Source organism: Atractosteus spatula, chromosome 3, assembly GCF_055471065.1.
Source record: "Atractosteus spatula isolate fAtrSpa1 chromosome 3, fAtrSpa1.hap1, whole genome shotgun sequence".
In the NCBI taxonomy this organism is placed as follows: domain Eukaryota; kingdom Metazoa; phylum Chordata; class Actinopteri; order Semionotiformes; family Lepisosteidae; genus Atractosteus; species Atractosteus spatula.
This window is the reverse complement of record NC_142708.1, coordinates 12,408,203-12,431,178: the sequence shown is the minus strand read 5'-3', so window position 1 is coordinate 12,431,178 and position 22,976 is coordinate 12,408,203. Positions and strand designations below refer to the sequence as shown.

Below are 22,976 nucleotides of genomic sequence, written 5' to 3'. Positions count from 1 at the left end.
ACCTCCACAATAGACCAGTTTGCACCGGTACTATATTTTGTGTGAAGTTAGACTCGAGCTTTGTTTTGAGGTAAACCTTTACCTCCAGTGTTTGGAGCTGCAGGTTGCTGATACGTGAACCATAATGAACCCTGTTATTCAAGTGTACGAGAAGTTGTCCCACCCCACCTCCTCTTCCATTTGCTGATGATCATGTGTTCTTGTCTGTCTCCTACAGGTGCCCCTGGTATTATCTCTTCACCCTATGCAGGAGCTGCAGGTTTTGCTCCAGCCATTGGCTTCCCCCCGGCTGCAGGTACAGTGCTCCGCAGTGGATATAGTGTTAATGACAACGGTGCTGGCTTTTCTCATGTATCGGTGGCAACATTATCGCAGGGACCATGCAGGAAGATGTCTTTGTTTGTATGAAAGCAAAGCAAAAAGCCTTTAGCACTGACACTAAAACAAAATTATGTCCTTATTTTCAATGTCCACGCACACCCGCAGGACACTCCTGCTGATGTTGTCCACAGTGATCCTTTGTCACCTCCACTATGTCTGCACAGTGTGCATAGTATGTGGAAACCGTTTTCTGTACGACACAAATAAAGCATATTAAGAGGTCTCAAGTTGTGACATTATGTACCCTTTTCGACTGAAACCAGATTTACAAACTTCATCCATGTGTTTCATCCTGGCTTGTGAAGGACACAGTGATGACCTCACAAGTCACTGTTGTTGCGAGCCATATTTCACGTGTGGCCAGTCTGAAATCATTCTTCTTGTCTGACAACCTGCATGGACCTATTCGTGTATCATATTTCAATTAACTGAGAATCCCAGTGAAATCTTTAAAGTCCAGTAAAAATGCAACTTAATTATACTCTTATTTGGCAGAGCAGATGACAATAGGTACCCACTGTTTAAACACTGCTGAGTAAACTGAAGGATCACAAAAACAGCAAACCAATAATGTTGCTTTTCTTGCACAGCAGTCCTGTGATTAATTTAACAGGTACATACCGAGTCAGTAGAGTTATCTGAACAGAGCAATCTGTTCCTGCAATATCTTCAAATTAAAGTAAATGATGCCTTTACTGATACAGAGCAACAGATGTCATCTTAACATTAAAGTTAAACATTTGTCACTTTGCTGGTTGGTTTTATTTTCTGTGGCAAACTATCATTTTGTTGTTTGTAAAAATTGCCACATTAGATTACAGGGCATGATAATGCATGATTATGGATAGTATAAAAGTATTTTGTTTTTCATGTCTTGGATGTATATAATAAATTCCATGAACCAGGTAAAACAGTACATATGATGTGTTGGGTCAATATATCTACATTTGAAGAACAAGAGATGTGTACTGTGCCACAGTTCATAATGAGTGGAGATTTTAGAGCAAAATTATTTGCTTGAACTTTTACAATTCAATTTAAGGTTGATTTTCTTTGATGATAATATATAAGTGCTATAGATGCCATGTGGACTATGTGGAAGTTTATTTAATTTAGTTTATGCTCTTGTCCAAGTTGACGTAAGATCAGTCAAATTTTGTAAAATATCAATAATGCGCAGTACATAAGGCAGAGTGGCATACACAAAAGCAAACCTTAATAGCCCAGTAATATCACATAATGCAATAAGGAATGAAAGCTTGTAATGCAGAGTTTTAAATTTGTAATCTTCAGTAATTGAAACATAAGCAATACAGTACAACATGATGTGCTGGCATTAAAATTGAAATGCCAGTGATACAGTCAAGGGTCTAGCTGGGTTGAGAGGAGATGGGTTTGTCATCGGGGATTGTGCAGTCCTTGTGCATGAATGGGAGGTTGTGAAACACAGCTTCACTGTCCTTAAATGAGTTACGCTTCAATCCTTAGCGAAATGAAAAGAGGTGTGTTTTCTTTTCGAAGCTGGCCAGCAGTTGGTGAGGCTTGGTCCTCATGCTGGTAAATCTGTAGTAATCCTGACGGGGTCGGTTGCCCCTGTGTGTTGGTGTTAACAGTGGGATCTCTCACCCCGCCCTTCAGGTCTCTCCATGCAGACAGTGCCGGGTGCTCTAGGTCCGCTGACAATACCAGCCTCCGCCATGGCGGGGCGCATGGCCATCCCCGGAATGACTCCTGCAGCAGTGCATTCGGTGCTTCTCGTCTCCAACCTCAACCCAGATGTGAGTACAGATTGGAATAAATACTGCTGTGTTAGAAGATGCAACACTTAATATGTCAACTTAAATGTTAGTATTTTTTCAATTGCCAGCTGTTCTCCTGCTTCTGCTTCCCTCTTTTAAAATGATTTTTATTGACAGGATCTTAAAATCATTTCTTTCTTTTAGAGCATATCTCCACATGGGCTTTTCATCCTGTTTGGTAAGGAATCTTTATTCTTTATTTTTGTTGGGTTTGTTAAATGACATTACTGATGGTTCATTACCATAGTTTAGAAGCTCTTGGTCAATATTTACTCTTGTCACCATAATCAACTCATAATAGCTTGGAAGTTGGAATATAAAAAAATACCATCCCAGTAGTTAACTGGCAATCATGGTGACCTTTTGTTCATGAATTATGAATCTGTTTAGCTAGAGATCTCTTGAAATTTAAAAACTGATACTTCACTTTTACTACTTAAACTTATCCAGAAAATGTTTCTGTATCATGTATTGATGGCATTATTGATGTTTACTTCTTTGGTCTTCATGGATATGGAATGAATAAAGTCTTCTCTCTATAGGAGTCTATGGGGATGTGCACAGAGTTAAGATCCTGTTTAACAAAAAAGAAAATGCCTTAATACAAATGGCAGATGCAACTCAGGCTCAGCTGGGTAAGTGTCTTGTCATAAAGGATACAGAGGAGGCATTATACACAGCTCTTTTCTCGCCATAAAACAGCTGTACCATGGAAATACATGTGGTAGAAAACAAGGTTTGGTAGAGGATATTCTATTACATTGTAGGAAGTAACCAGGTAACAAGTAAGTAAAAAGTGCAGTAAATTGCAGCTGATAGTATCTATATCTATCATGGAAATTCAAGGTTAATTCTGCTTTCTGTAGTAATGTTCTTTTCAACATCTGTAGTGTATCAGGCGGTTAACAATTAATAAGAAATAAGCATTGCACTAGAGGAATTAATCTGTACTAAGGGTAGCACAATGATTACTTATATATATATTTGTGGTTAGCCAGAATGACAGTTGTGAAATTTATTGTATTGTAATTAGGTGAAAGAAAAGTGCTCTTACTTAATACTAAGTTAATGAGTAATCAGTACTACTGATTGGTATCAAATTGGTTTATCTGTCCACGCCTCATGTGTTTGTAATCATGTCAGAACACTGTCACTCTTGAGACAAATACCCAAACTGATCTTTTTTGAGTTTTATATCGATATAGTTATACCGACACAACAAGTCCTTACCAGATACAAATTTTCATGCTGTTCTGCAATGATACCAATGTGAAAACGCAAGCGTGAACAGAGTCGAAAACATTGTCAGCCTCTTTATAGAAAGACCAGTAGTCGGAATCCATATCATGTCAGTAGTGCTTGAAGTGGGGGAACTTCTGTAGCAGCGTTGTGTAGAGTATTGTAGTTTGCTGAGGGGCGCAAGCTCGCCAGACATGATTTAAAATGGATGCTCTTCGGTATTACAGATCACAATTGGATATATGCTTAATTTCAAAGCGATTCACATTTTAAACAGCTTCCGAGGGAACTTAACGCGGTACTAAATTAATTGAGTTCCGCAAACGATTAAAAAGTGCCGGGACTGCTCGAGAAGTGCCGGTACGCAGAAATGGAGAAGTCGGAGGAGCCGGGGGGGTACTGACAGCGCCGCGGTTTTCTCCCCCCTCCACAGCCATGAGCCACCTCAACGGCCAGAGGCTCCACGGCAAGGTGATCCGGGTGACCATCTCCAAGCACCAGACCGTGCAGCTGCCCCGCGAGGGCCAGGAGGACCAGGGCCTGACCAAGGACTTCAGCAACAGCCCCTTGCACCGCTTCAAGAAGCCCGGCTCGAAAAACTTCCAGAACATCTTCCCGCCCTCCCCGACCCTGCACCTCTCCAACATCCCGTGAGTGTCCGGCCTCCGGGAGACCGGCGGGGCAAAGGCGCGGCTCTCTCGACAAGCTTGGCGTAGTACTTCTTTCTCGTGTTTTCCTGTTTCTGCACCAGGCTGGACGCTGAACAGATGAAATTGCCTCCTTACCTCCGCCCCATCTGCTCTTTTGCCGATGAAGTCGTTTAGTGCTTTATGCCCCAGTAAGGCAGGACCGATCAGTTCAATCAAAAATATTTCATTCGTTTCCAAGATCAGTAGGCTTTATTGCTTTAAAACCGTGCACGCATTAATAGAGTGAGTCGTACTTTGTCATCATCGGTATAATATCATTGGTGATTGCAGGTTGTGCTTGTAGATGGAGGAATATTTCGTGCTTAATGAGTATAAATAATGATTTTCTCAATCAACAAAGTGCAATAACACCACGTGTAACACCTGTAAGACCCGAGAGGGATGGTCATGCTCTAGATTAGATTATTCTAACGATGTCTTTTACGTTTTCATTTTTTGTAACAGACCCTCAATTACAGATGATAATCTGAAAGACCTGTTTGCTGGTACTGGATACACAGTGAAGGCCTTCAAATTTTTCCAGTAAGTTTGTTATTCTTATTGGTCCAATTGCAGGTTCTTCAGTTGGAATGTAAGGAAGCTTGTGTTTAACAATTTGCATGCTAATCAAATTATTTGTACCTTCATATATAACCTAAGTGTATTTTTTTTACTTTCAAAGCCAAAGTGGTAGTAAAATGGTGAAGATTTTACTATGTTTAATTCTAATGATTGCACCCTATGTTGTTTGTGTCATTTTCTAATATCTGCTGGCATGTTCCCAAGTTGAATTAGTTGCAATACATAAACTCCGCCAGCAGGTGGAGGAGATGACTTAATACAGACCATCTATTCATCAGTTAGCTGAATTGTTAAGACACAGGTTCCCAGTCCTGGTCCCAATGACCCACACACCTGCTGGCTGTTGTTTTCTGTAGCCCTCAGTTACACAATCAAACCCTTCATTGACTTAGTAATAAGGTTAATTTGAACTCTTCGTTCCCAGCTCTTAACCATGTTGGCGCTTTAACCATTGTAATTTGTAATTGAGATAAAATCACAACCTTGTGGCTAGAAGCAAAACACAAATATTCCAATGAAGCAACTTCTTAGATCAGTTAAGGCTTCAGTTATCTCATGAAGGAGGGATGGAATGAAAACCAGCGGGTGTGGGGGGTCACCACAGTGTTAAGGCTTATTCTGTTTGTTTTACATTTCTATCATAATGCACAATAGTCCATTTTTGTTCCTAGAAGGTTCAGTTTGAATTCATTGTGTATTAATAATTAAGGTTTTTTTGTTAGTTTTTTGTAGTTAGAGAGGAATCCTGAGTGTGTTTAATATGCGGTCAGTTACAGTTTTAAGTGGAGTTCTACGTGCTTTAAACACTGCAGCCTTAATCTGTAATGCATACTGATAATGAGATACTGTGTATTACTCGCCGTCTTTCTAGTTGCATGGAATCTGTCAGTTAAGACTCTAGTTGACTGATTTATTAGGAATGCACAGATTGTTTGATAGAGTCAAGGAGAGGTTAACATGCTGCGCTTGTGGATTTGTACAGCGCGTGGGTTTTGTTTTCGCAAGCCGTGCTCTAATGGATTACCTGTGTTTTGCAGGAAAGACAGGAAGATGGCCTTAATCCAGCTGGGTTCTGTGGAAGAGGCCATCCAGGCACTCATCGACCTTCACAATCATGACCTAGGAGAGAACCACCATCTCAGAGTGTCTTTCTCCAAGTCTACCATCTAATGGCTCGCTGGGAACTGCCCCCCAAAAGACTCAGCCACCCGATTTTTTTTAACTCGAGAGTGGTCTAAAACAACGAATGGACTTGACAAGTGCAGATAATCAGATTCAAAAACTTTAAATGAAAGGAAGACGAACTAAAAGAAGCCTTCAGACAGAGACTGAAGCATTCAGAGCCTAGCAGTGCCGCTGGGTGGTTGTTGCAGTCCGCGAGTGAGCGATGCCTCGTTGTTCTGATGCAAATGGAGTAGCAGGACCTGGGGATTTATCGGCAAGCTTGCAGTCCTGTTCTCGGCGTTTGAGTAGAACTCCCTCTCAGCCGGCTGTCAGAACATTACCCTTATGAGTCTGAACAAGCAGCTGCAACCCCTACTGTGTCCCGGGACTGCTCAAAGAGACAGCATCCTTTTAGTGAGAGTCATTGTATAGCTAAATCCAGGCTGTTTGCCGATGGGGTGCACAAATCAAACCTGCACAACAAGCCGGTTCTCCTTTATTTTTCTTGCTTTCTTTTAAGCAAGCTTTGCAGAATGGGGGGGATTCTTGCACCTTAATAGCTCCAGTTACTGTGCAAAGGCTTTTCCATAAGTGATAGGCGTCTGTGAATAACTGGTAGTATAGAACATGTTTTATTTGCTTCTGCACAGGGGGTTTCTAAACAAAGATGACTTTACTTCCACCACCCATTCCACGTAATACCCCCATCAAAGGACAGAATTACAGACGTGAGGAGTTTTTTTTCCCTCTGGACCTACAATGGAAACTACAAATCATCTTCAAGACAATGCTGAGATACAAGGCCAGTAGTGACCTTTCTCTAACACTCCTGTCTCATCCAGTCTCCAGTTCTGCAGAGCATGGCTGTCTCAAATGCAACAAATGAATGTGAAAACATATCTCCTGAAAACTGTATATAGATGGGAAGCTGTCCTTTTATTTTATCCTTCTACCTAATGAATTTTTTGACTATCCTATGATTTCCAAATGTCAAAAGCAAGCTCTGAGTACTTATGCCTTGTCCTGGCTTTCAGTCTTGCTCCAGCCCTTTTCAGTTCTTATTGTTCCATTCTGGGATCCAGCTCGCGAAGAGCAAAGTGGTTGTCCCTTTTGCCTTGCAGTTACACAAGCCTGTGTGAGACTGTAGGAGTCTCTCACCAGACCAAGCATTGCAGTGAGTGATGGGAATTTAATGAACGGGTGAAGCTCTGGCCAGACCACTCATCCAGTTTGGGGTTGGTTGATGAATCCTGTTGGAAAAGGATGGAACCAAAAGCACCGTCTTTGCTGTGCCTGCACGGTCCTGTGTCAGGCAGCTTAGTTGTAGCCTTAACATTCCAAGGAGGGTTATTTTCATCCATCCCAGTAGCATAAAGGGAGAGGAACTCTACAGAGTTTCACCCTGACCTCAGCTAATGTTGTGCCGGTTTGATCCCCCGGAAACTAAAAAAAAACCGCATATATATTAATCGAAAGCAAGGCGAGGGACGCTGTCTCTTTCAAAAACGAAACTTTTCTGAAATGAAGCAAGAGTGAGCGCTTTTTCCTGAAAAGAAAATCTGAAAAAGTTTACAGTCTTAAATGAAACAAAACTATTCAGGTCTATGTATCTTAAGGATTGTCAAGATTTTTAAAAAAAAGTTACTTATTTTTGGTAATTTGTTCTTTTTTACAGAAAAGAGAAAACATCTGAAACCTCATGGGGTTTTTGTACCACTATAATCACTCAAGAAATCATTGAAAACAAATCACATTTACTATGTATTTACTTAATTTCTTATTACGTGCCTTATTACGTGCGCATAATCAAACAATAGGTTTAGAAGTTTTACCTAAGATATCTTATGTACTATTTTGTGGGATTGGTGAGAGGGTTGGTTTATTTGACTTTATTTTCTGTTGTCTTGTAGGGTTATTTTAGATGTGTGTCTATATTTGGGGGTTTCATTACTAAATGGTCTTTGGAAATTGGGAAAGTCAGTTTATTTTTGGTGCTCTAAATCCACCTACTAGAGAAATTAATTTTAAGTGAAGTGTAAGGCGTGTGCTGTAGGCTTCTTACCCTTATGTAGTCCAAGAAAGAAAAAGAGTTTTGATCTGAAACCTTTACAATCAGTTTTTGGATGCTGGAAAAAAAATAAATTCTGTGTATTAGAAGGCTTCATTCAGTAACACTTGTAGATTTGCGCCTACTCTTTTGACCGGAAGAATGCAGCTGTCTTTGACAGTCAGGAGCCTTGTGAATGTTTGTTAATGTGTAATCAAAATGTCCTGCTTTGTGTATCGGTGTGATGTTTGTGTAACTGTGCACCAGGGCCTGAAGTTGCTGTTTTTTAGTTTGTGTCTCCTCTTTTCCCAATTGTTTTTCCTCCAGCTGCTTTAAGATCAATAAGCATTCCAAAATGGGATCAACTGCATCTGTCCTAGCAAGGTGTTGGAGAAATCATGGGAACAATGTTCCTTGTGGATGAAGGCTAAATTGTAACGGCGCTCTCTTTTGTTTACAAGAAGTGTACAGATTCAAAGAAAATATTTGGTCCCTCACTAATTTCTTACAGGTGCATTCTCTACATTACTGTTCCAATTACATATTTTTTCAGAATGCTTGGAGAATTTGTGAAATGAAACTGTACAAGACTGATTCGTCAGGTCATGGCTGCTTCATGGACTGAAAGAAGCACAGAATATGCCAGTTTCTTTTTTTTTTTTAGTTTTTCCGTAAAGTGCTCCACTTGTTTTGAAATTTACTGCAGCAGTGTCCATTAGCGATTCCCTCCTTGTAGCACAGGCTACACAAGGAACCAACACATCTGAGGTTGTAAAAGTAAAAAATGCAGTTCCAAAGTTAAAGGGGCACTTCCAGTTTCATAGAAAAGGAGATGAATTAACCTGTAACTTTGTACAGGGCTTTGATGGAAGAGGTACAAAGACAGTTGGTTAATATTGTATGAAACTGGGTCATCTAGATTCATTTATGGAACACGTTTTCACTAGGCTGGATAGCCAACCTTCTTGCCAGGATTGAATTCTTTGTGGACTTTTTTGCTTCTTATCGGAACTTTTTTAATTAATGAAGACAACGCTTAAAATAAGAAAATTATTTATTGTTTGTTTAGGCTAATGAAATCTCAATCCTGTATGTATCAGTGAGGCCAATTCGTTTTTGTCCTTTTGCACTGAAAATTCACAACTGAGATTGCAAAGTGCAGTTTTCTTCATCTCAGATTGGTATTTTAAAAGGAAATGGCTTTAAAAAAGGCTGTTTTGTTGTATTACAACAACAATGATGTCTGAAAGAGTTTATTACAAATAGGGGCAATTGCAACCTTATTCTAAGTACAGTTTTCCCTCACAGCAGCAGGTTTGGCAACCACAGAACTTGCTCTCGCACTGTTTGCATATTGAGTTCTGCTCAAGGAAACGTTTAAAAGGCGCACAGCTTTTCCACCACTTCCTGACCGTTGTCGCCTTGTCTCCTTCGTGTAACATTGTCTGTCTGCTGGTCGTTTAGTTGCGAATTTTTCACATTAGCTCTCAAGATTTCAGTGCTCTCTCAAGGCTATTTAAGACTTTTTTTTAAGTCTCAGGATCCAAGGCAAATAACTTTCCGTTTGGTTCATAATTAGATTTCATTGTATGTGGAATTGGAACTCGCAGTATTTTATTTGTAATTTTCAAGGGATGAATCTTTAAGTTAGCTGTTGATGGGTGTAACGTGGACAATGGAAACCCAACCCCTTATGTCCTATATACAGTACTCACATATTTATAAACCAAGGAGGTTTAGAAGAAAGGATGGTGAGGGAAAACCTGTCCATGAAATAGAGGAGAATGGTGTTTGAGGCTTTGTCTCTTTCACACACGCTTTTCAGTCTGGTGGTGTGGGGGTTAACCTCTGTTGTCTCCCAGCTCCAGGGTCCCATTTTCAACCCCAGCTTGGGAACCCCTGTTTGTGTGGAGTTTGCATGTTTCCTCTGCATTTTTGCTGGGTGCTCAAGTTTTTTCCACCTCGCAAAGACAACTAGCTAGTTGAATTGCGCCTCTCCGGTGGGATTTTTAAGATTTCGTACTTGAGCCGTCAGTGTGTTCCCATAGAATCCAGTACTGGCCATGGGACTAGAATGAAAGATGCCCAATGAGCACCATAAGCTGAATGGTCCCCTTTTCTTTCTGGCTGTTCTGAGAGTGATCTGAGCTGTTTCCTCCCTGGTGTTAAGACCAGTCTATGAAATGTAAACATTTGTGATGAAGGGTCTGTACAGGATTCAATCTGAATACTGTATCAGAAAGTTGTAGCTGCTTTGAAAGCTGTGGTTTTTAACTGATCTGGAATGGTGTTCCAACGATGATTTTTTATTTATAAAACAGAAACTTAATTAAGTACTTAATCTTACATTTAAGGTTTAAATCTAAACCTTTTAGAAGAAATTTGACTTTTTCAACTCATTCATACTTTCAGACTCTTGAAATAGCATCATTTCTGTTTGAAAGTGACATAAAGAGCTGTGAAGACTGGAGGAAAACGCTGCTTTTTGTAAGATGACATTAAAATGACTTACCACAGTGATTGTGATATGCTGATTGGTGCATATATGATTCACTTTTAAATTTATAGTAATTCTAATTTAGTTATTTGAAAAGGAAAGTGTTGAGGTTTTTACAGAGGTAACATCAGCCCTGTAGAGCAGATTTTTTTTTATCTCTTGGTTTTTAACAGAGAGCAGCTGGGAGAATAGAAGCCAATTTTATTATACAAATAGACAGCCCATAGAGACAACTTAAACAGTGAAATTATCATGTGCTTGAAGTTCAACTACTCAGATAATACTGTTAATGTTTTTGGACATGACACAATGCTTATTAATTTTCTTTTGTGTTACATGCACTAAAATAAAAATGTCTGCATTATCCATCCTATTGGAATATTTTGCAGGTACTGCACTTATAAGATTTTGTTCCGTAGTCTTTTGAAACAGTCATATTTAATATTGTTTGCCTTAACATCTGACTCTGGCCCCTGTCCAGTTGAATTTTAAATGAGGCCAATGTTGGAGGTTCCCTTTTTACCAGTTTGACATGAATACGGTTTGCTTTTTTAGTACAGCAAGGTGGTCAGAGAAACTAAGCAGTTGTATACGATCCCCCTGCTCAGTGATTAAACGTGACGGTTAGAAATTACAGCGTTCTGGGTATGTACTGTGCAATACCAGTCCTTAAGAACTGAAATGCTGTTAGTACTGTGCAAACACTTTAGTTTCTTATTGAATGTTTATAAACAGATTGCGCTCAAGAGTCTACAACGTTCGTTCTATTTATACAACCTGCTGCTAAATCAGAAAGCCTCAAGCAAGACCTTGCTACCAACTGATGTTTTTCTTAAGAAGCCTACAACATGCGCTGGGTTTCAGGTGTCCCTCAGTTTTGCTGTTTTGAGTGGAGCTAGCTGTCTGTTATTTCTCATCTGTGTGCTTTTGGGTTTGTAATGTTATTTACTGTATCTTATATTACTCATTTCGTGTTTTTTTTTTTTGCCTGTTTTGATCTGTAGTGTGATGTAGATTCCCATTTGTTTTTTGTTTTAAAGAGGATGTGAAATTGGCTAAGGCTGCTGTCTGCCACTCTGCCTCATCACAGGCGTTTCAAGTTCATGTTTTATTTTCCTGCATCTAAAAGGGAGTCTTGCCTTATCACCAACCTTTCCCTGGTTAGCTCCCGCAGTTAGTATTCATGCGTAGACTACGGAAAGCATATTTTAAGATAGGCATCTCCATTAAATCGCCTGTTGTTCATTCTCCTGCATTTTAAAAAAGAAATCTTTGAAATCTCTTTGCCTTGTTAAGACTTATTTTAAAGAGGAGAAAAAGCCAGTCTCCAAACCCTACTACAGACAAAGATGTCCGACTGTTGTGCTAACTTGTTCCATCTTCACTTTCTTAGAATGTCTTTGGACTTTCACATACAAGACTGTAACATTCTTGGATCTGTCCGATAGGTTATCTCAGATCTTGTCTTAAACCAGGACAAAGCAGTTTGGCCTGGATTTTTTTTAAAACAAATTCAACACAGTAAATTGTTTTATTTAAGGGTTTTATACTGAAAAAAACCAACAGGACCAAAGTTTATGTGCCTTTTATTAATCTTATTTGTAACGTGTTTCCTCCTTCCTTGCTATCAAGTCGAGCAGAAATAGTACTTACAGTTTTAAATTAGAATGTTATAATTATTTGAAGTCCGTTATCCCTCAAAGAAGAAAAAAAATCCAGAGTATTTTTGGATTGTTTCTTATTCTTTCAGTTTATGTAATAAACAGTTCTTGATCTCAGTGCCTCTGCTGTCCCACAAGCTTTGAAACGGCCTTCCTCTGCCGAATAGGAGGAAGACACCATATCAAGCTACTTGCCTCAGAATAGACTCCACAATTCAGGTTTCAGGGGGCTCAGTGCAAACGGAATCAAAATTGTCTCCTAGTACAAACAACAAAACTTGTAATTTACAATTTCCTAATGACAATCTTTCTCAAATACATATGATATGGAGATATGGAGAAAAAGGCCCTTTTGTACTTTCAGCTTTGTTGATCTTACTATCACAATAGGGGGAATGCTTCAATGCTTCACCTGCACTGACGCTGCATGTCAATTGAACTTGCAACCCTTCCTGCCCAGTAGTTTGTGAAGGAAGTTGAAATTAGTTCCTTGAATATGTGAGTGATTGTAGTTGTAACTTGTGATTTGGCTTGTAAAAAAATAGCTACTTGAGATTGTCATTTTTGTGTCTGTTGCTGCAATAATGTTACAATTCCAAAAAATTTACAGTCAAATGCAAAAAGCTTTAAAGTATTTTTTGTTACAAAAGTTAGATTATACTAATATATTGAAACCAAAGGAACATTTTGCGATTTGTATATTAGGTGTATATTCATGAATAGACCTAACATTCATTTTGATTTTATTAACCGCATTTCAGTAGAGCGATTACAATGCATATATCTGACAAAAACAGTGCAGGGTGATTCACTAATTGTTATATTAAATGGCAACTTTACCGATGTAGATTTCACTGTAATGTTTAACAAGCGCTCTACTTTCTGCATTCAAAATGGTGTAGGATGAATACTGTAGTTGAGTCCCAACTTTCATGGCAGAGGCACAGGGAACTTGAACTGTCTTTAGGGACATGAGCACATTCAGTCTTTCTTCATTTGGTTGCGAGCTTTGAAATTCCCTGTGTTGTTCCATTTATTTGAATGTTAGCGACAAAAAGGAAACAAAACGTTGTAAATATTTTGGGTTTTTTTTGGAATCTGGCCAAAAAAGGGGTTTTGGGAACAAGATTAAAAGCATAAATGCGAAACTGGTTTTTATATTTTAAATTATGGAAAGATAAACATCAATTGTCTTGTATATTTTGATAAAGCAACAGTACCAGCTTTCATTTGTAAAGCCGTTTGTGTGACATTGCCGGGGGGTGGACTCCATTTCTGTTGAGTTTATGTAATAAGATGCAAATAGAAGATGAAATATTAAAGAAACATATTTTCTAATTGCGCAGTGCATGGTTGAGTGGAGTTTCTGTATTTTGTACAAACCATTTATTTTATGTTTTGTATTGCCTATTATTATTACTCAAGATTCTCTGCTTTTTTTCCTAACCAACTTTAATTGTAGCATGCCTTGAATAAATGTCATTACATCTGTACTTTCCTCAGTCCTCTTGTGTCTCTTGTCTTTTTTTCCTTGGATTTCATTGTCTTTTGTAAAACCTCCCTGTCTTCTTTTTGTAGCCTTTTCTTCTCCTTTGCCTGTTTAAGCCTTAAAAACCCTATAGCCCTACTGTATTATGACAAATCTATTTGTGTACATGAAATGCAACAGCAGAGCTCTTTGTACCTAAATGTTTCTCTTATCTGCAATATTTCGGGAGACCGCTCTCACCCTGTAATTTTCCTAAAGGCACTTTTTCTATCATGCCGTATTTGGCAGCTGAACCCACCTGTGTCCATTGCACAGTCAAACCCTTTAAGGTATGTTTTGTTTTGACTGTGCTGGTGACAGTACCACAGATACTTGTTGCTTGTTGTTTTACTTCTGTTGTCTCAGATTTATTATTTGAGATGTTATTTAATCCAAGCTGGGAAATTATTTTTTGTAACAGCCAGGGCTTTTGGGTAATTTTAAAATAGTTTTCAGCAACTAGGCTTGCCGAAGAGCAAAGGCCTCCTTGCTGAACTGTTTTGGCAGAATTGTTTTAATCATTACCTCTAAGAGTGGATGTGAATTCTTTAATAATACCTTTCCCCTGTAGAAAGTTTTTTTTACACCGTTATTGATATTGAATAACCCACCTCTCTTGTCTGGGCTGATAACTAACAATATTGGATAAGGTTAATAAGGTGGCTATATTTGTTTTATCAATCTGCCAATTGTTTTTACTCAGAACACTTACTTATATCTATAGATCCAAGTTTTTCATTTGTCACTATTGTACAGTGACGATTTCTTTTTTCTTTCAGGAATTTCGGTCATTTCAATCTATAAAAAGATGCACACATTGTTTCTTTGTAATTTATTGACAATGAGATGTCCTTTTATTTTAGTATAATTTTTAAAAGCAAGTAAATTAAAGGACATCCTCTTATCCATATCCTTCCTATAACTAAACATTATGATGCTTGTAGATCATAATTATTTTATGGAATTGCACAAGAAATGCAGTTTAATTTTGATGCAATAATTTGTGTTCTTTTAGGTCAAATATACAATACCTAGGAATAAATGTGCTTAATACAACTTAATAGTAACTTATAATGACAAATACAGACAGTAAAATTTTAGAACAAAATATTATCGCACAAATACAGATGCAATTCATCAGCAGGTTTTGAATCTGCTATTTATGTAATTACAAGAAAGAGAACTTTCAGTTCCTGTTGATTTTGATTATTCCAGTATTCCCATTACAAATATTTAGTGATTTGTTTTGCCTTCAACTTCAGTATTCTAATTTCTATAGTGTAGGGCCAGGCACACACACAAGCTTTATGGCACACATGTTAAGTTATACATGCAGTGTTTCAGTAATACTAGCGCACAGTGACTTATATCAGCCCGTTATATGGTGTTTCATGTTACCTTCTGGCACAGGTCCAGATGCAGTTGCTAATTTCATACTGAAGGGTACTTCTCACTTTGATTGGCAGTTTGTTTCTTATCTCGCCTTCACAGCATATCTCCTGGTTAAAATAAAGTGTGGGAGCTTTGTAGGAGTGACAGTGGGTGTGTTACCCGACATCTTGTAAACAGGGTGATAAATTTCTGCTGCTATCTTATTCCCCCACACAGGGAAAAAGACCACCTTGTGACTTTGTGTCTTTTTAACGGAAATAGATATTCCTGGTCATATAATATTGCAAAGAGTAATCACTCAGTTTGGATTTAGGTATTTTCTTTTCTTTATGTGTAAATATACCAAAAGCTAATGATTTCCAGATTTTTGATCTATTTAAAAAGTCCTGAAATATGACAATTGAAACTGTCTGATAAAAAGTATCAATTGTTTGCTGATCTCTGTGCCCTAGGCTGGACACATCATCCTAGCTGAGCCCAAGAAGGTTAGAAAGCAGGGCATCCACAGCAAAACGGCTGCATTCTCATCTCGCAAGAAAGCCACTGTTGAACATGCAGTGTAAAGAAGTTATCTTGCTGGTACTTTGTGAGCTCTCAAGACTGCCAACACTATTCAGTCAGGAAAGCATTGATCACTGCAAGTGAAGTTCTGGAGTGACTCCTGTCCCAATAATCTTAGTTGGACCCACTGTTAAGTGTTCGGTTTGGGTATAATTGTACATGTAATCACCACGGTTGCTGATATCTATCGTGGCGGTCTACAGAAAACCTCCATCACTGAAAAGAACTTGGCTCCGCTGCTGGCAACTCCACCTGTGATAGCTTAGTCCAGGCTCCAGCCTACCAGTGGCACCAAGTCATTGCTCTCTTGATAAATAAGGGTGTGTTTGTCTGCTTGGTTTTCTTTCTTGATTTTCATTAGTGCCTGTCAGTCAGTCACAACTCAAAGGTGAATTTATCAATATTATATCAAACACATTTAATATCCTAAGTTTTGTCTACTTGGTTTTTTTCTAACATACTATGACAAGGTGGCAGCAAAGGAGAGCTGTGTTTCCTTCTAAGGTTATCAGAGACCTTCAGAGCTGTATGGCAAAATTAACAAGGAAGTTGTTCACCAGGAATCCCCGCATGAGGTGTCCTGGATTTAGTACACCAGTGTAAAGTGTAGCTCTGAGGAAGGAAAGTCAGTTTCTCCTCAGATATTACACAGATCATACATCTAACATTATACCAGAACAGATGGGCTTTATTCCCCGAGAAATATCCGACGTTTGAGCTGTCCCAGTGAAAATGTTCTGATCTTTGATCTACAAAGGGCAATCTTAGTAAACTTTTAATGAACCTTCACTTGCCTGCCAATCAGGAAGAACCACCACTTCACATTACATAAATAGATGTTTCTTTCAGTTGAAAATTACACATATATAATAATTTGCTGCCCAAAACATTAAGACCTCCAGCTAATTAGATTCGTTGGCTTCAGCAGCGCGAGCTGAACTTCCATCACTTTACCAGAACACCTACTGGTTTCAGTCCTACTGAAAGCTGGTGAAAATGCTGTAGGGTGCGCTTCAATTCTATAGTCTTGGGTGAATCAAATTTTGGAAGAAAGGGTTTGGATTGACCTGCACATATTTAAGAATTTGAAATAGGTGGCATTTCCTATTCACGCTTGCACTGGCTCAACATGTCATAGCTGGGATTTCCTAACGTTGTAGTCCGTGAGCAAATGTGTGTATACATGTAAAAGGTATCAGTCTCGGAGGAGGCTGAATTGGGTTTTACACATTTAAAACTTAAAAATAACTTTTCTACTAAGTAAAAGAAGGAATTTGTGTGCAATTTTCACTCAAGATTTTTAAATCATTTAAACCTTGTGCAAAAAACTAATTTCTTTACAGTCTATATACAGTACAGAGCATGTCTGTTATTCAATAAATACATACTGTAGAATACTGCAATCTATCTTAAAGATTCCTCAGGACTTCACAGAGGAAAAAAGTCACTTTTTGTTTTAGAGATTATGGTTCTACTTTTTAAGTGTTTTCAAAGCTGAATAATAAAATGAGCTTTGCATTAATCATTGTCATGGTGTTTTTCACTAAATAATTGTATTAAAGTATGGTATTATTTAAGGTTAGCATTTATGTTGTAGTGACCTTAGCACACTTAGCTAAATGTGTATTAGCAATTAATAGTTGGAAGAATTGCAAAAGACCATCTAAGTACATAGGCATTAAAGCATTCGCTAATCACGAATACATGCCCTTAGATGTGCATTCATTAAATCTAATGTGCATTCATTAAATTTAATACGTAATGTTCATAAAAGACATCTTCAGTGTTATTAAAATTGAATTCTGGCGTACAGTATATATTGCAAAGTAACAACAAAAGGTTTATTTCATGCTGAAAAGAGAAGAAAAGAAACAACATTTTGGCTGTGGAGCCTTCTTTGGATGTGTGAGACACCCAGAGAAGGCTCCACAGCCGAAAAGTGTTCTTTTGTTTTCAGCATGGAATAAACCTTTACTTGTTCCTTTGCAGCCTACGCATGCTGCCACAGCTCCCTACTTGAGCTACAGTATATACAGGCAGAGCCAAATGTTTCACACTCAGACAGACCAAATATAACTCTTTATCAGTTCTTATCGGAACATACAAATGCAGTTTACGCATGTGGATGTGAACTCAGAAGTTTCTGAGGGGGTTGAGGGGAGTGCACATGCAGCACTGAAGTTAGAATGTGTCAACACTTACTGTGCCTCTGACCTGCAATTTTTTTACTTCCCCCAAAAGCCACTTATTACTGGCACTTTCTCCAAGAGGACGTGGACTTCGGTTTGCTGGAGCTACCTTTGGGCAGCCTGTTCCCAATCCTGGTTATCAAAGCTAGACACGGGCAAGGAGTCTGCAGACAGGAAAGGGGGTGAGATGTGGATAAAAGGAAGAGTCTTCCTGAAAGAGAAGCTGAAAGAAGTCAAGAGATGTGTCTGATCATGTCACTCAGGAGAATTGCAATGTTGTCAACTGCCTTTGTACTATTCCTCACTTGTCTTCAACTACAGATCTATGACGGTGAGTCCTACATTACTGTACATCTCGGCATCCAGCCGAAACTGATATTATTGCGAACTTGTACAATTCATGTATTGATCAATTTTTGATGCTGCAGATTTGAATTGGAAAATATATACCAAAAAAAATGTTTTTTCCTTTTTACCATTTATATTGCATTCTCTGTTGAGATGTAGTCTGCTATTTCTTATTTTAATTTAATTTCAGACTTGATGAGAAACATAACACCATGAAGGAAATCTCACCATGATACAGCAATAGGTAGCACATGGACAATAAGTAATGCAGTGTTAGCCAAGGAGTGCATTTTCTAGTTTTAGTTTTTTTCTGGTAGATAACAAATGCCCAAGCACTGCCCAAAATGAAAGTGTATTACGTAACACAGGCTTAGCTAAACGTGGAAAGTAAGGTTTTGAAATTTGCAAGTAAAATGAAGCATTTTGCCATTCTAAGCTTAAAACCTTTTCAAAACATTTGACATTACAGGTTTTTCAAATAAAAGTCTGAAAATGTGACATTGATGTAGCAAACTGTTAAAAAGTAAAATACCCACCTAATCCATTCAGAAAGAGTCAAATATGACTTCAATTTATTTTTTTTTGTGGCATCATGATTATGGAGTTTTTATGTCTGCTCTATGGAGATCCATATTAAAATATTACTGTAAATGGCAATTTTATGGTACAGTAACTCCTTGTAAGGCTCCTAAACTTCCCGTGTAATAGTTATATCAATACATCAATACATAATTTCTTACCAACTTCATACAGAATACTTTTGAGTGTGACAATATGTTGTTATATATTCCGTATTCATTTATTATTTAGATTTTATTTCTTATAAAAAAACATTACTTCTGACTAAACAGCTCTTTCTAGGTGATCAATTCATAGTGAAGAAATAAAGGAAATGTCACTGAATCAAACAGTCCTACAGTAGACTTTCAGTTCTTCTGTAGCGGTTCCCAGTCGTGGTCCTGGGGACCTGAACACATGCAGGTATTTGTTCGACTTCAGCACCCAGTTAAATAATTGAAATCTGAATAGACCAAAAAATTAACTATTTGATAATTAACCTTAATATGAACTATTTAATTATTTTCAGATCCTAAACTTGTTGAAGGTTGTCTTTTAACAATTGCATTTCATAAGTACTTTAATGTCTCCAATCTCTGAGTAAAGAAAACTTGTAAAGGTTCCAACCAAGTAACGTGTGAATTTTTAAACTAAATTTAAGGAAACCGCTCAGCTGCATTAAAAACTCCCAAGACCAGGGCTGACAACAGAGGTCTAATTAGTTACATTTCAGGCAACGAGCCAAAATGAGGTATGTTCAGAAACTAGAAATTGGTACAGGGTTAATGCCAATTACAAACCCCATATGAATTTGAAGAGCTCAAAGCAAATTTACAAATATGCCTCGGACAGTAAAACAAAAATCAATTAGTCAGTGATTGAGAACTCAGCTGGAACAAAAACTAGCAAACTATGTTCTTCCAACACCAAGTTTGGGAGCCACTAATCTAGACCATTTGTATTGATCTGTTTACGCTTGATTTGACTTTACATAATCATAAATACTATGGGAGCTGTGTATTTAATTGGCCTTGAACCAAACTGAACAGAAAACGTAAACAACAAAATAAAGAAGAGCATTCTTCTTGTTTCTGAAGCTGTAGCAACCAGTGACACCCTGGATGTATGCAGCAGTTGCCACATCAATGCCACGTGTGACCCCAGGAACGATGGGACTGGTGGAAAAATGTGCAACTGCTTGTGGGGTTTTATGGGGAATGGAAGAACACAGTGCATAGGTAAGCATCCTTTCTGTTCAGTACTCTTTTTACTAAGAAACTTAAATGGCAATGTAAAACCCATAAGCCTCAACAGTTTAAATTGCACTAAAGTAAAAAGGATAGCATTTGCAACTTTTCTGCTTCAGAAAAGTCTTAGCCAGGTCAGTTGTGTGTAATGGTTTTTAAAACATTTTAATTGAACAAGTATTGGGTAAAATAAAATGAAACTACAAGATGGGACTTTCTTCCTCTTCTCTAATGTTCACACTATGCAGTTTTTAGCATGACTGAAAATCAACTAGAGAACATCTATAAGGCAAACGTTCTGCACAGTAAACAGTAGCTTCTGCAGAGAAAGCGTGAGTTTACTGTATTACTGTAAGTCAAACACAGTAGGTGAGCACAAGTATGAGTCGGTAATGGAATACATTAAATCTTCATTAGCATGAACATTCTGGCAGTGCAGCATAGTGGATAAGTCTCTGGTCTCATAACTGGTGGGTTGTGGGTTCAAGTGGGTTCCCCTCTGAAGACACTGCTAATGTAGCTTGAATGAGGTACTTTAGCCCAGTTGTATAAGTGGGCACCATCATCGCTGTAGGTAAATATCTGTGTTGAACTAGTGTCCCATTTGAGGGAAGAGTCACATCCATCTGTAGTCCAATCAACACCAAGGAAATCAGGATCTGACCCAATTAGTTGAAGTGACTCAGATATGGAAATTACCTGCTTACCATTAACATAAATTGATCCTTATCTCATAAGTGTAGCTGTGTGCACTCCTATATACAGTACATCGTGTGTATATACACAGCTATGTTATAATGACAATGACAATTACTTTTTACTTGAGTAAAAAGGAGAGAAACAATCCAATTCTTTTTGCTGCACCTGACTGGTGTGTTAATAGAAATGGCAGAATGATTCGGAAAGTAAGAATACTGGTATTACTTGGTATCACCTTGAATCTCCAATTGGTACATATTGACTAAGAAAGTCAGTTTTGGTCCACAATGTCATTTTGTAGGACTGATCTCCACAGGGGTTGGCAACCAAGAGTGGAAGACATGTTAAAATACTGGCTCAAACTAGAATATCCTGATATATTAGACTGTATGATGATTAATGGTTATATTGTCATCAATCAGTACATTTGCCCTGGAAGGCAGTTCTATCTTAAGATGTTCTCTTAGTTCACATACTGTACCTGATGTTTTGTATTTACAGATAAGGATGAATGCCAGATTGGAACCCACAAGATCTGTGGCGAGCACACTGTATGCCATAACACGTATGGGAGCTTCTACTGCACGTGTCAGCATGGCTACAGCCCTACAAACAACATGCCTGTGTTCATTCCCAATGATGGAACCTTTTGCCAAGGTATAGTTGTACTTGATGTAACAGTATATACACCAGTCTATATATATATAGCAGTTATATACTGTATACAGTAACTGCCTGTCATTGCTGATGTCTCAGAATGGATATATTAAGGTAACAATAACAAATGGATCATATATACCATAGTGTGTGTTATACTGTCTAAGAAAAAGCTTGGACCTGTACATATTACCTTAGTGAGAAGAAAAATGATTTCTACGGTATTACAGGTATATCAAAAGAAAAACATGCAAAAAATCAACTTTCTTTATTACTACAGAATGGTGTTTTGAAGTTTATAAATTAGTTTTCAGTTTTCAAAACATTTTCCCACATGGGCAATAAATTAATGTAGAATGTTACACCTGAAATGCACCACACACTGTTTAATTTTTTGTTGTACGTAGTATGTTGTACGTACAAATTTTTTGTTGTTTGTTAGTATGGAAAAGAATGAGTTGTATATGCTCTTATTTGGTTGCTTTGCATATTCTGGAAACCTACAGTATGTCAGCATGCAGAGATGGAATTTCAAACATTAACAACCTTAAAAGCCCAATTTTACCATTGCACTTCAATGTAAACCAAAGTTTCAAAGTATTATAAATACAGTAATTAGTGTATAACACAAACTAAACATGATAGTGTCATGCCCTCTGCAGCCAGAGGGCACTCCTACTCTGTCCTGTCCCTTGTTTCCTGTGCTTGTCTCTCCTTCCGGTGTCTCTCTCTCTCTGGGGCTATATATTTCCGGGTCTCTTATTCTGCTTCGCTCAGTATTGATGTTCGGATGTCCTGAAACCCGCCTAGCACCAGGTCGCCCCACATCCGCTACCTGAGGGCATAGGTTTCTATACGGCATTTCCCGAACAGCTGAGCCCGGGCTAACCCCCGTCTCACCGCTACGCATAGGGTCTTTTACGCTATCCTGCCATTCCACGGTTCGTTCTTTCCGACATCCGTGACAGATAGAATGATCTTTTTTGATCAACAAAAAGTATCCATATGCAATGCCGTACAGGCATGGCACAATGTCACTTAATTGACAGTCGTACAATTTTAGAATTTAAAACTTGAGTTCAACACAATGGATCTATGACAATATGGAGAAATCCAAGTTTTAGGTGAAAGGGGTCATCCCTATCAACAGATTGCAGTCTGACTTTCATTTCACCCAGTTCCATATACAAGAGCCTGGATAGGGTTTATGAACCTGTTACTCCCTAACAATAGAAATGGTTGAGGAAGAAAACCCTGGACTTTCTAACAGTGATTTGTACTACCTCTGACTAATAAATTCACTGTATGTGAGAGGGGATGATCCAGTAGAGATCTTGAGAATGTCCTTGCTGCAAATAGAGGTATTCGTGTTTCTTCAAAAACAATAAGATTTGTACATTAGAAAATTGAGTTTTTGACTGTTGTAACATAATCATTTATTTAGCTTGTAGCATTTATGGTAAAACATTGCAACAGGTAACTAAGGTAATTTGTTCATGAAGAAAGAAGTTCAGTTAGATGTTTGCTTCTGTAATGAATATTTGTTATCAACTGGTAAACAGCAGGATGCAGGCAGTCCACCTATGTATGCCATCAATTACTGGGGCTTGTGGCATCATTTACTAGTGAAAAATAAACTATCCATCACCATCTACGTGCTCAATCCACTCGGGTTGGGTTATAGGAATGCAGCAACAAAGGTGATTCAGGCTCAGTAAGAATTTTAAATGTTATTTAC

The 22,976-nt window shown here is 38.2% G+C and overlaps 2 protein-coding genes across 8 annotated transcripts in view; both read left to right on the top strand.

The window, feature by feature from the left end:
• The window catches only part of ptbp3 (polypyrimidine tract binding protein 3), an 87,147-nt gene extending 79,206 nt beyond the window's left edge, over positions 1–7,941 (top strand). For all 3 annotated transcript variants that reach the window (XM_088910191.1, XM_088910193.1, XM_088910192.1), the window contains 7 exons: positions 218–295; positions 2,020–2,159; positions 2,325–2,358; positions 2,723–2,815; positions 3,853–4,069; positions 4,574–4,651; positions 5,728–7,941. In XM_088910191.1, coding sequence (XP_088766317.1) covers positions 218–295; positions 2,020–2,159; positions 2,325–2,358; positions 2,723–2,815; positions 3,853–4,069; positions 4,574–4,651; positions 5,728–5,860 — 773 coding nt within the window. In that variant the 3' untranslated portion in view covers positions 5,861–7,941. The remainder of the gene's footprint in view (positions 1–217; positions 296–2,019; positions 2,160–2,324; positions 2,359–2,722; positions 2,816–3,852; positions 4,070–4,573; positions 4,652–5,727) is intronic.
• A 9,714-nt stretch (positions 7,942–17,655) lies between these two features.
• The window catches only part of susd1 (sushi domain containing 1), a 32,330-nt gene continuing 27,009 nt past the window's right edge, over positions 17,656–22,976 (top strand). For 4 of the 5 annotated variants that reach the window (XM_088911875.1, XM_088911873.1, XM_088911872.1 and 1 more), the window contains exons 1-3: positions 17,656–18,060; positions 19,733–19,873; positions 21,083–21,238. In XM_088911875.1, coding sequence (XP_088768001.1) covers positions 17,970–18,060; positions 19,733–19,873; positions 21,083–21,238 — 388 coding nt within the window. In that variant the 5' untranslated portion in view covers positions 17,656–17,969. The remainder of the gene's footprint in view (positions 18,061–19,732; positions 19,874–21,082; positions 21,239–22,976) is intronic. The other variant, XM_088911874.1, reaches the window with a different exon arrangement.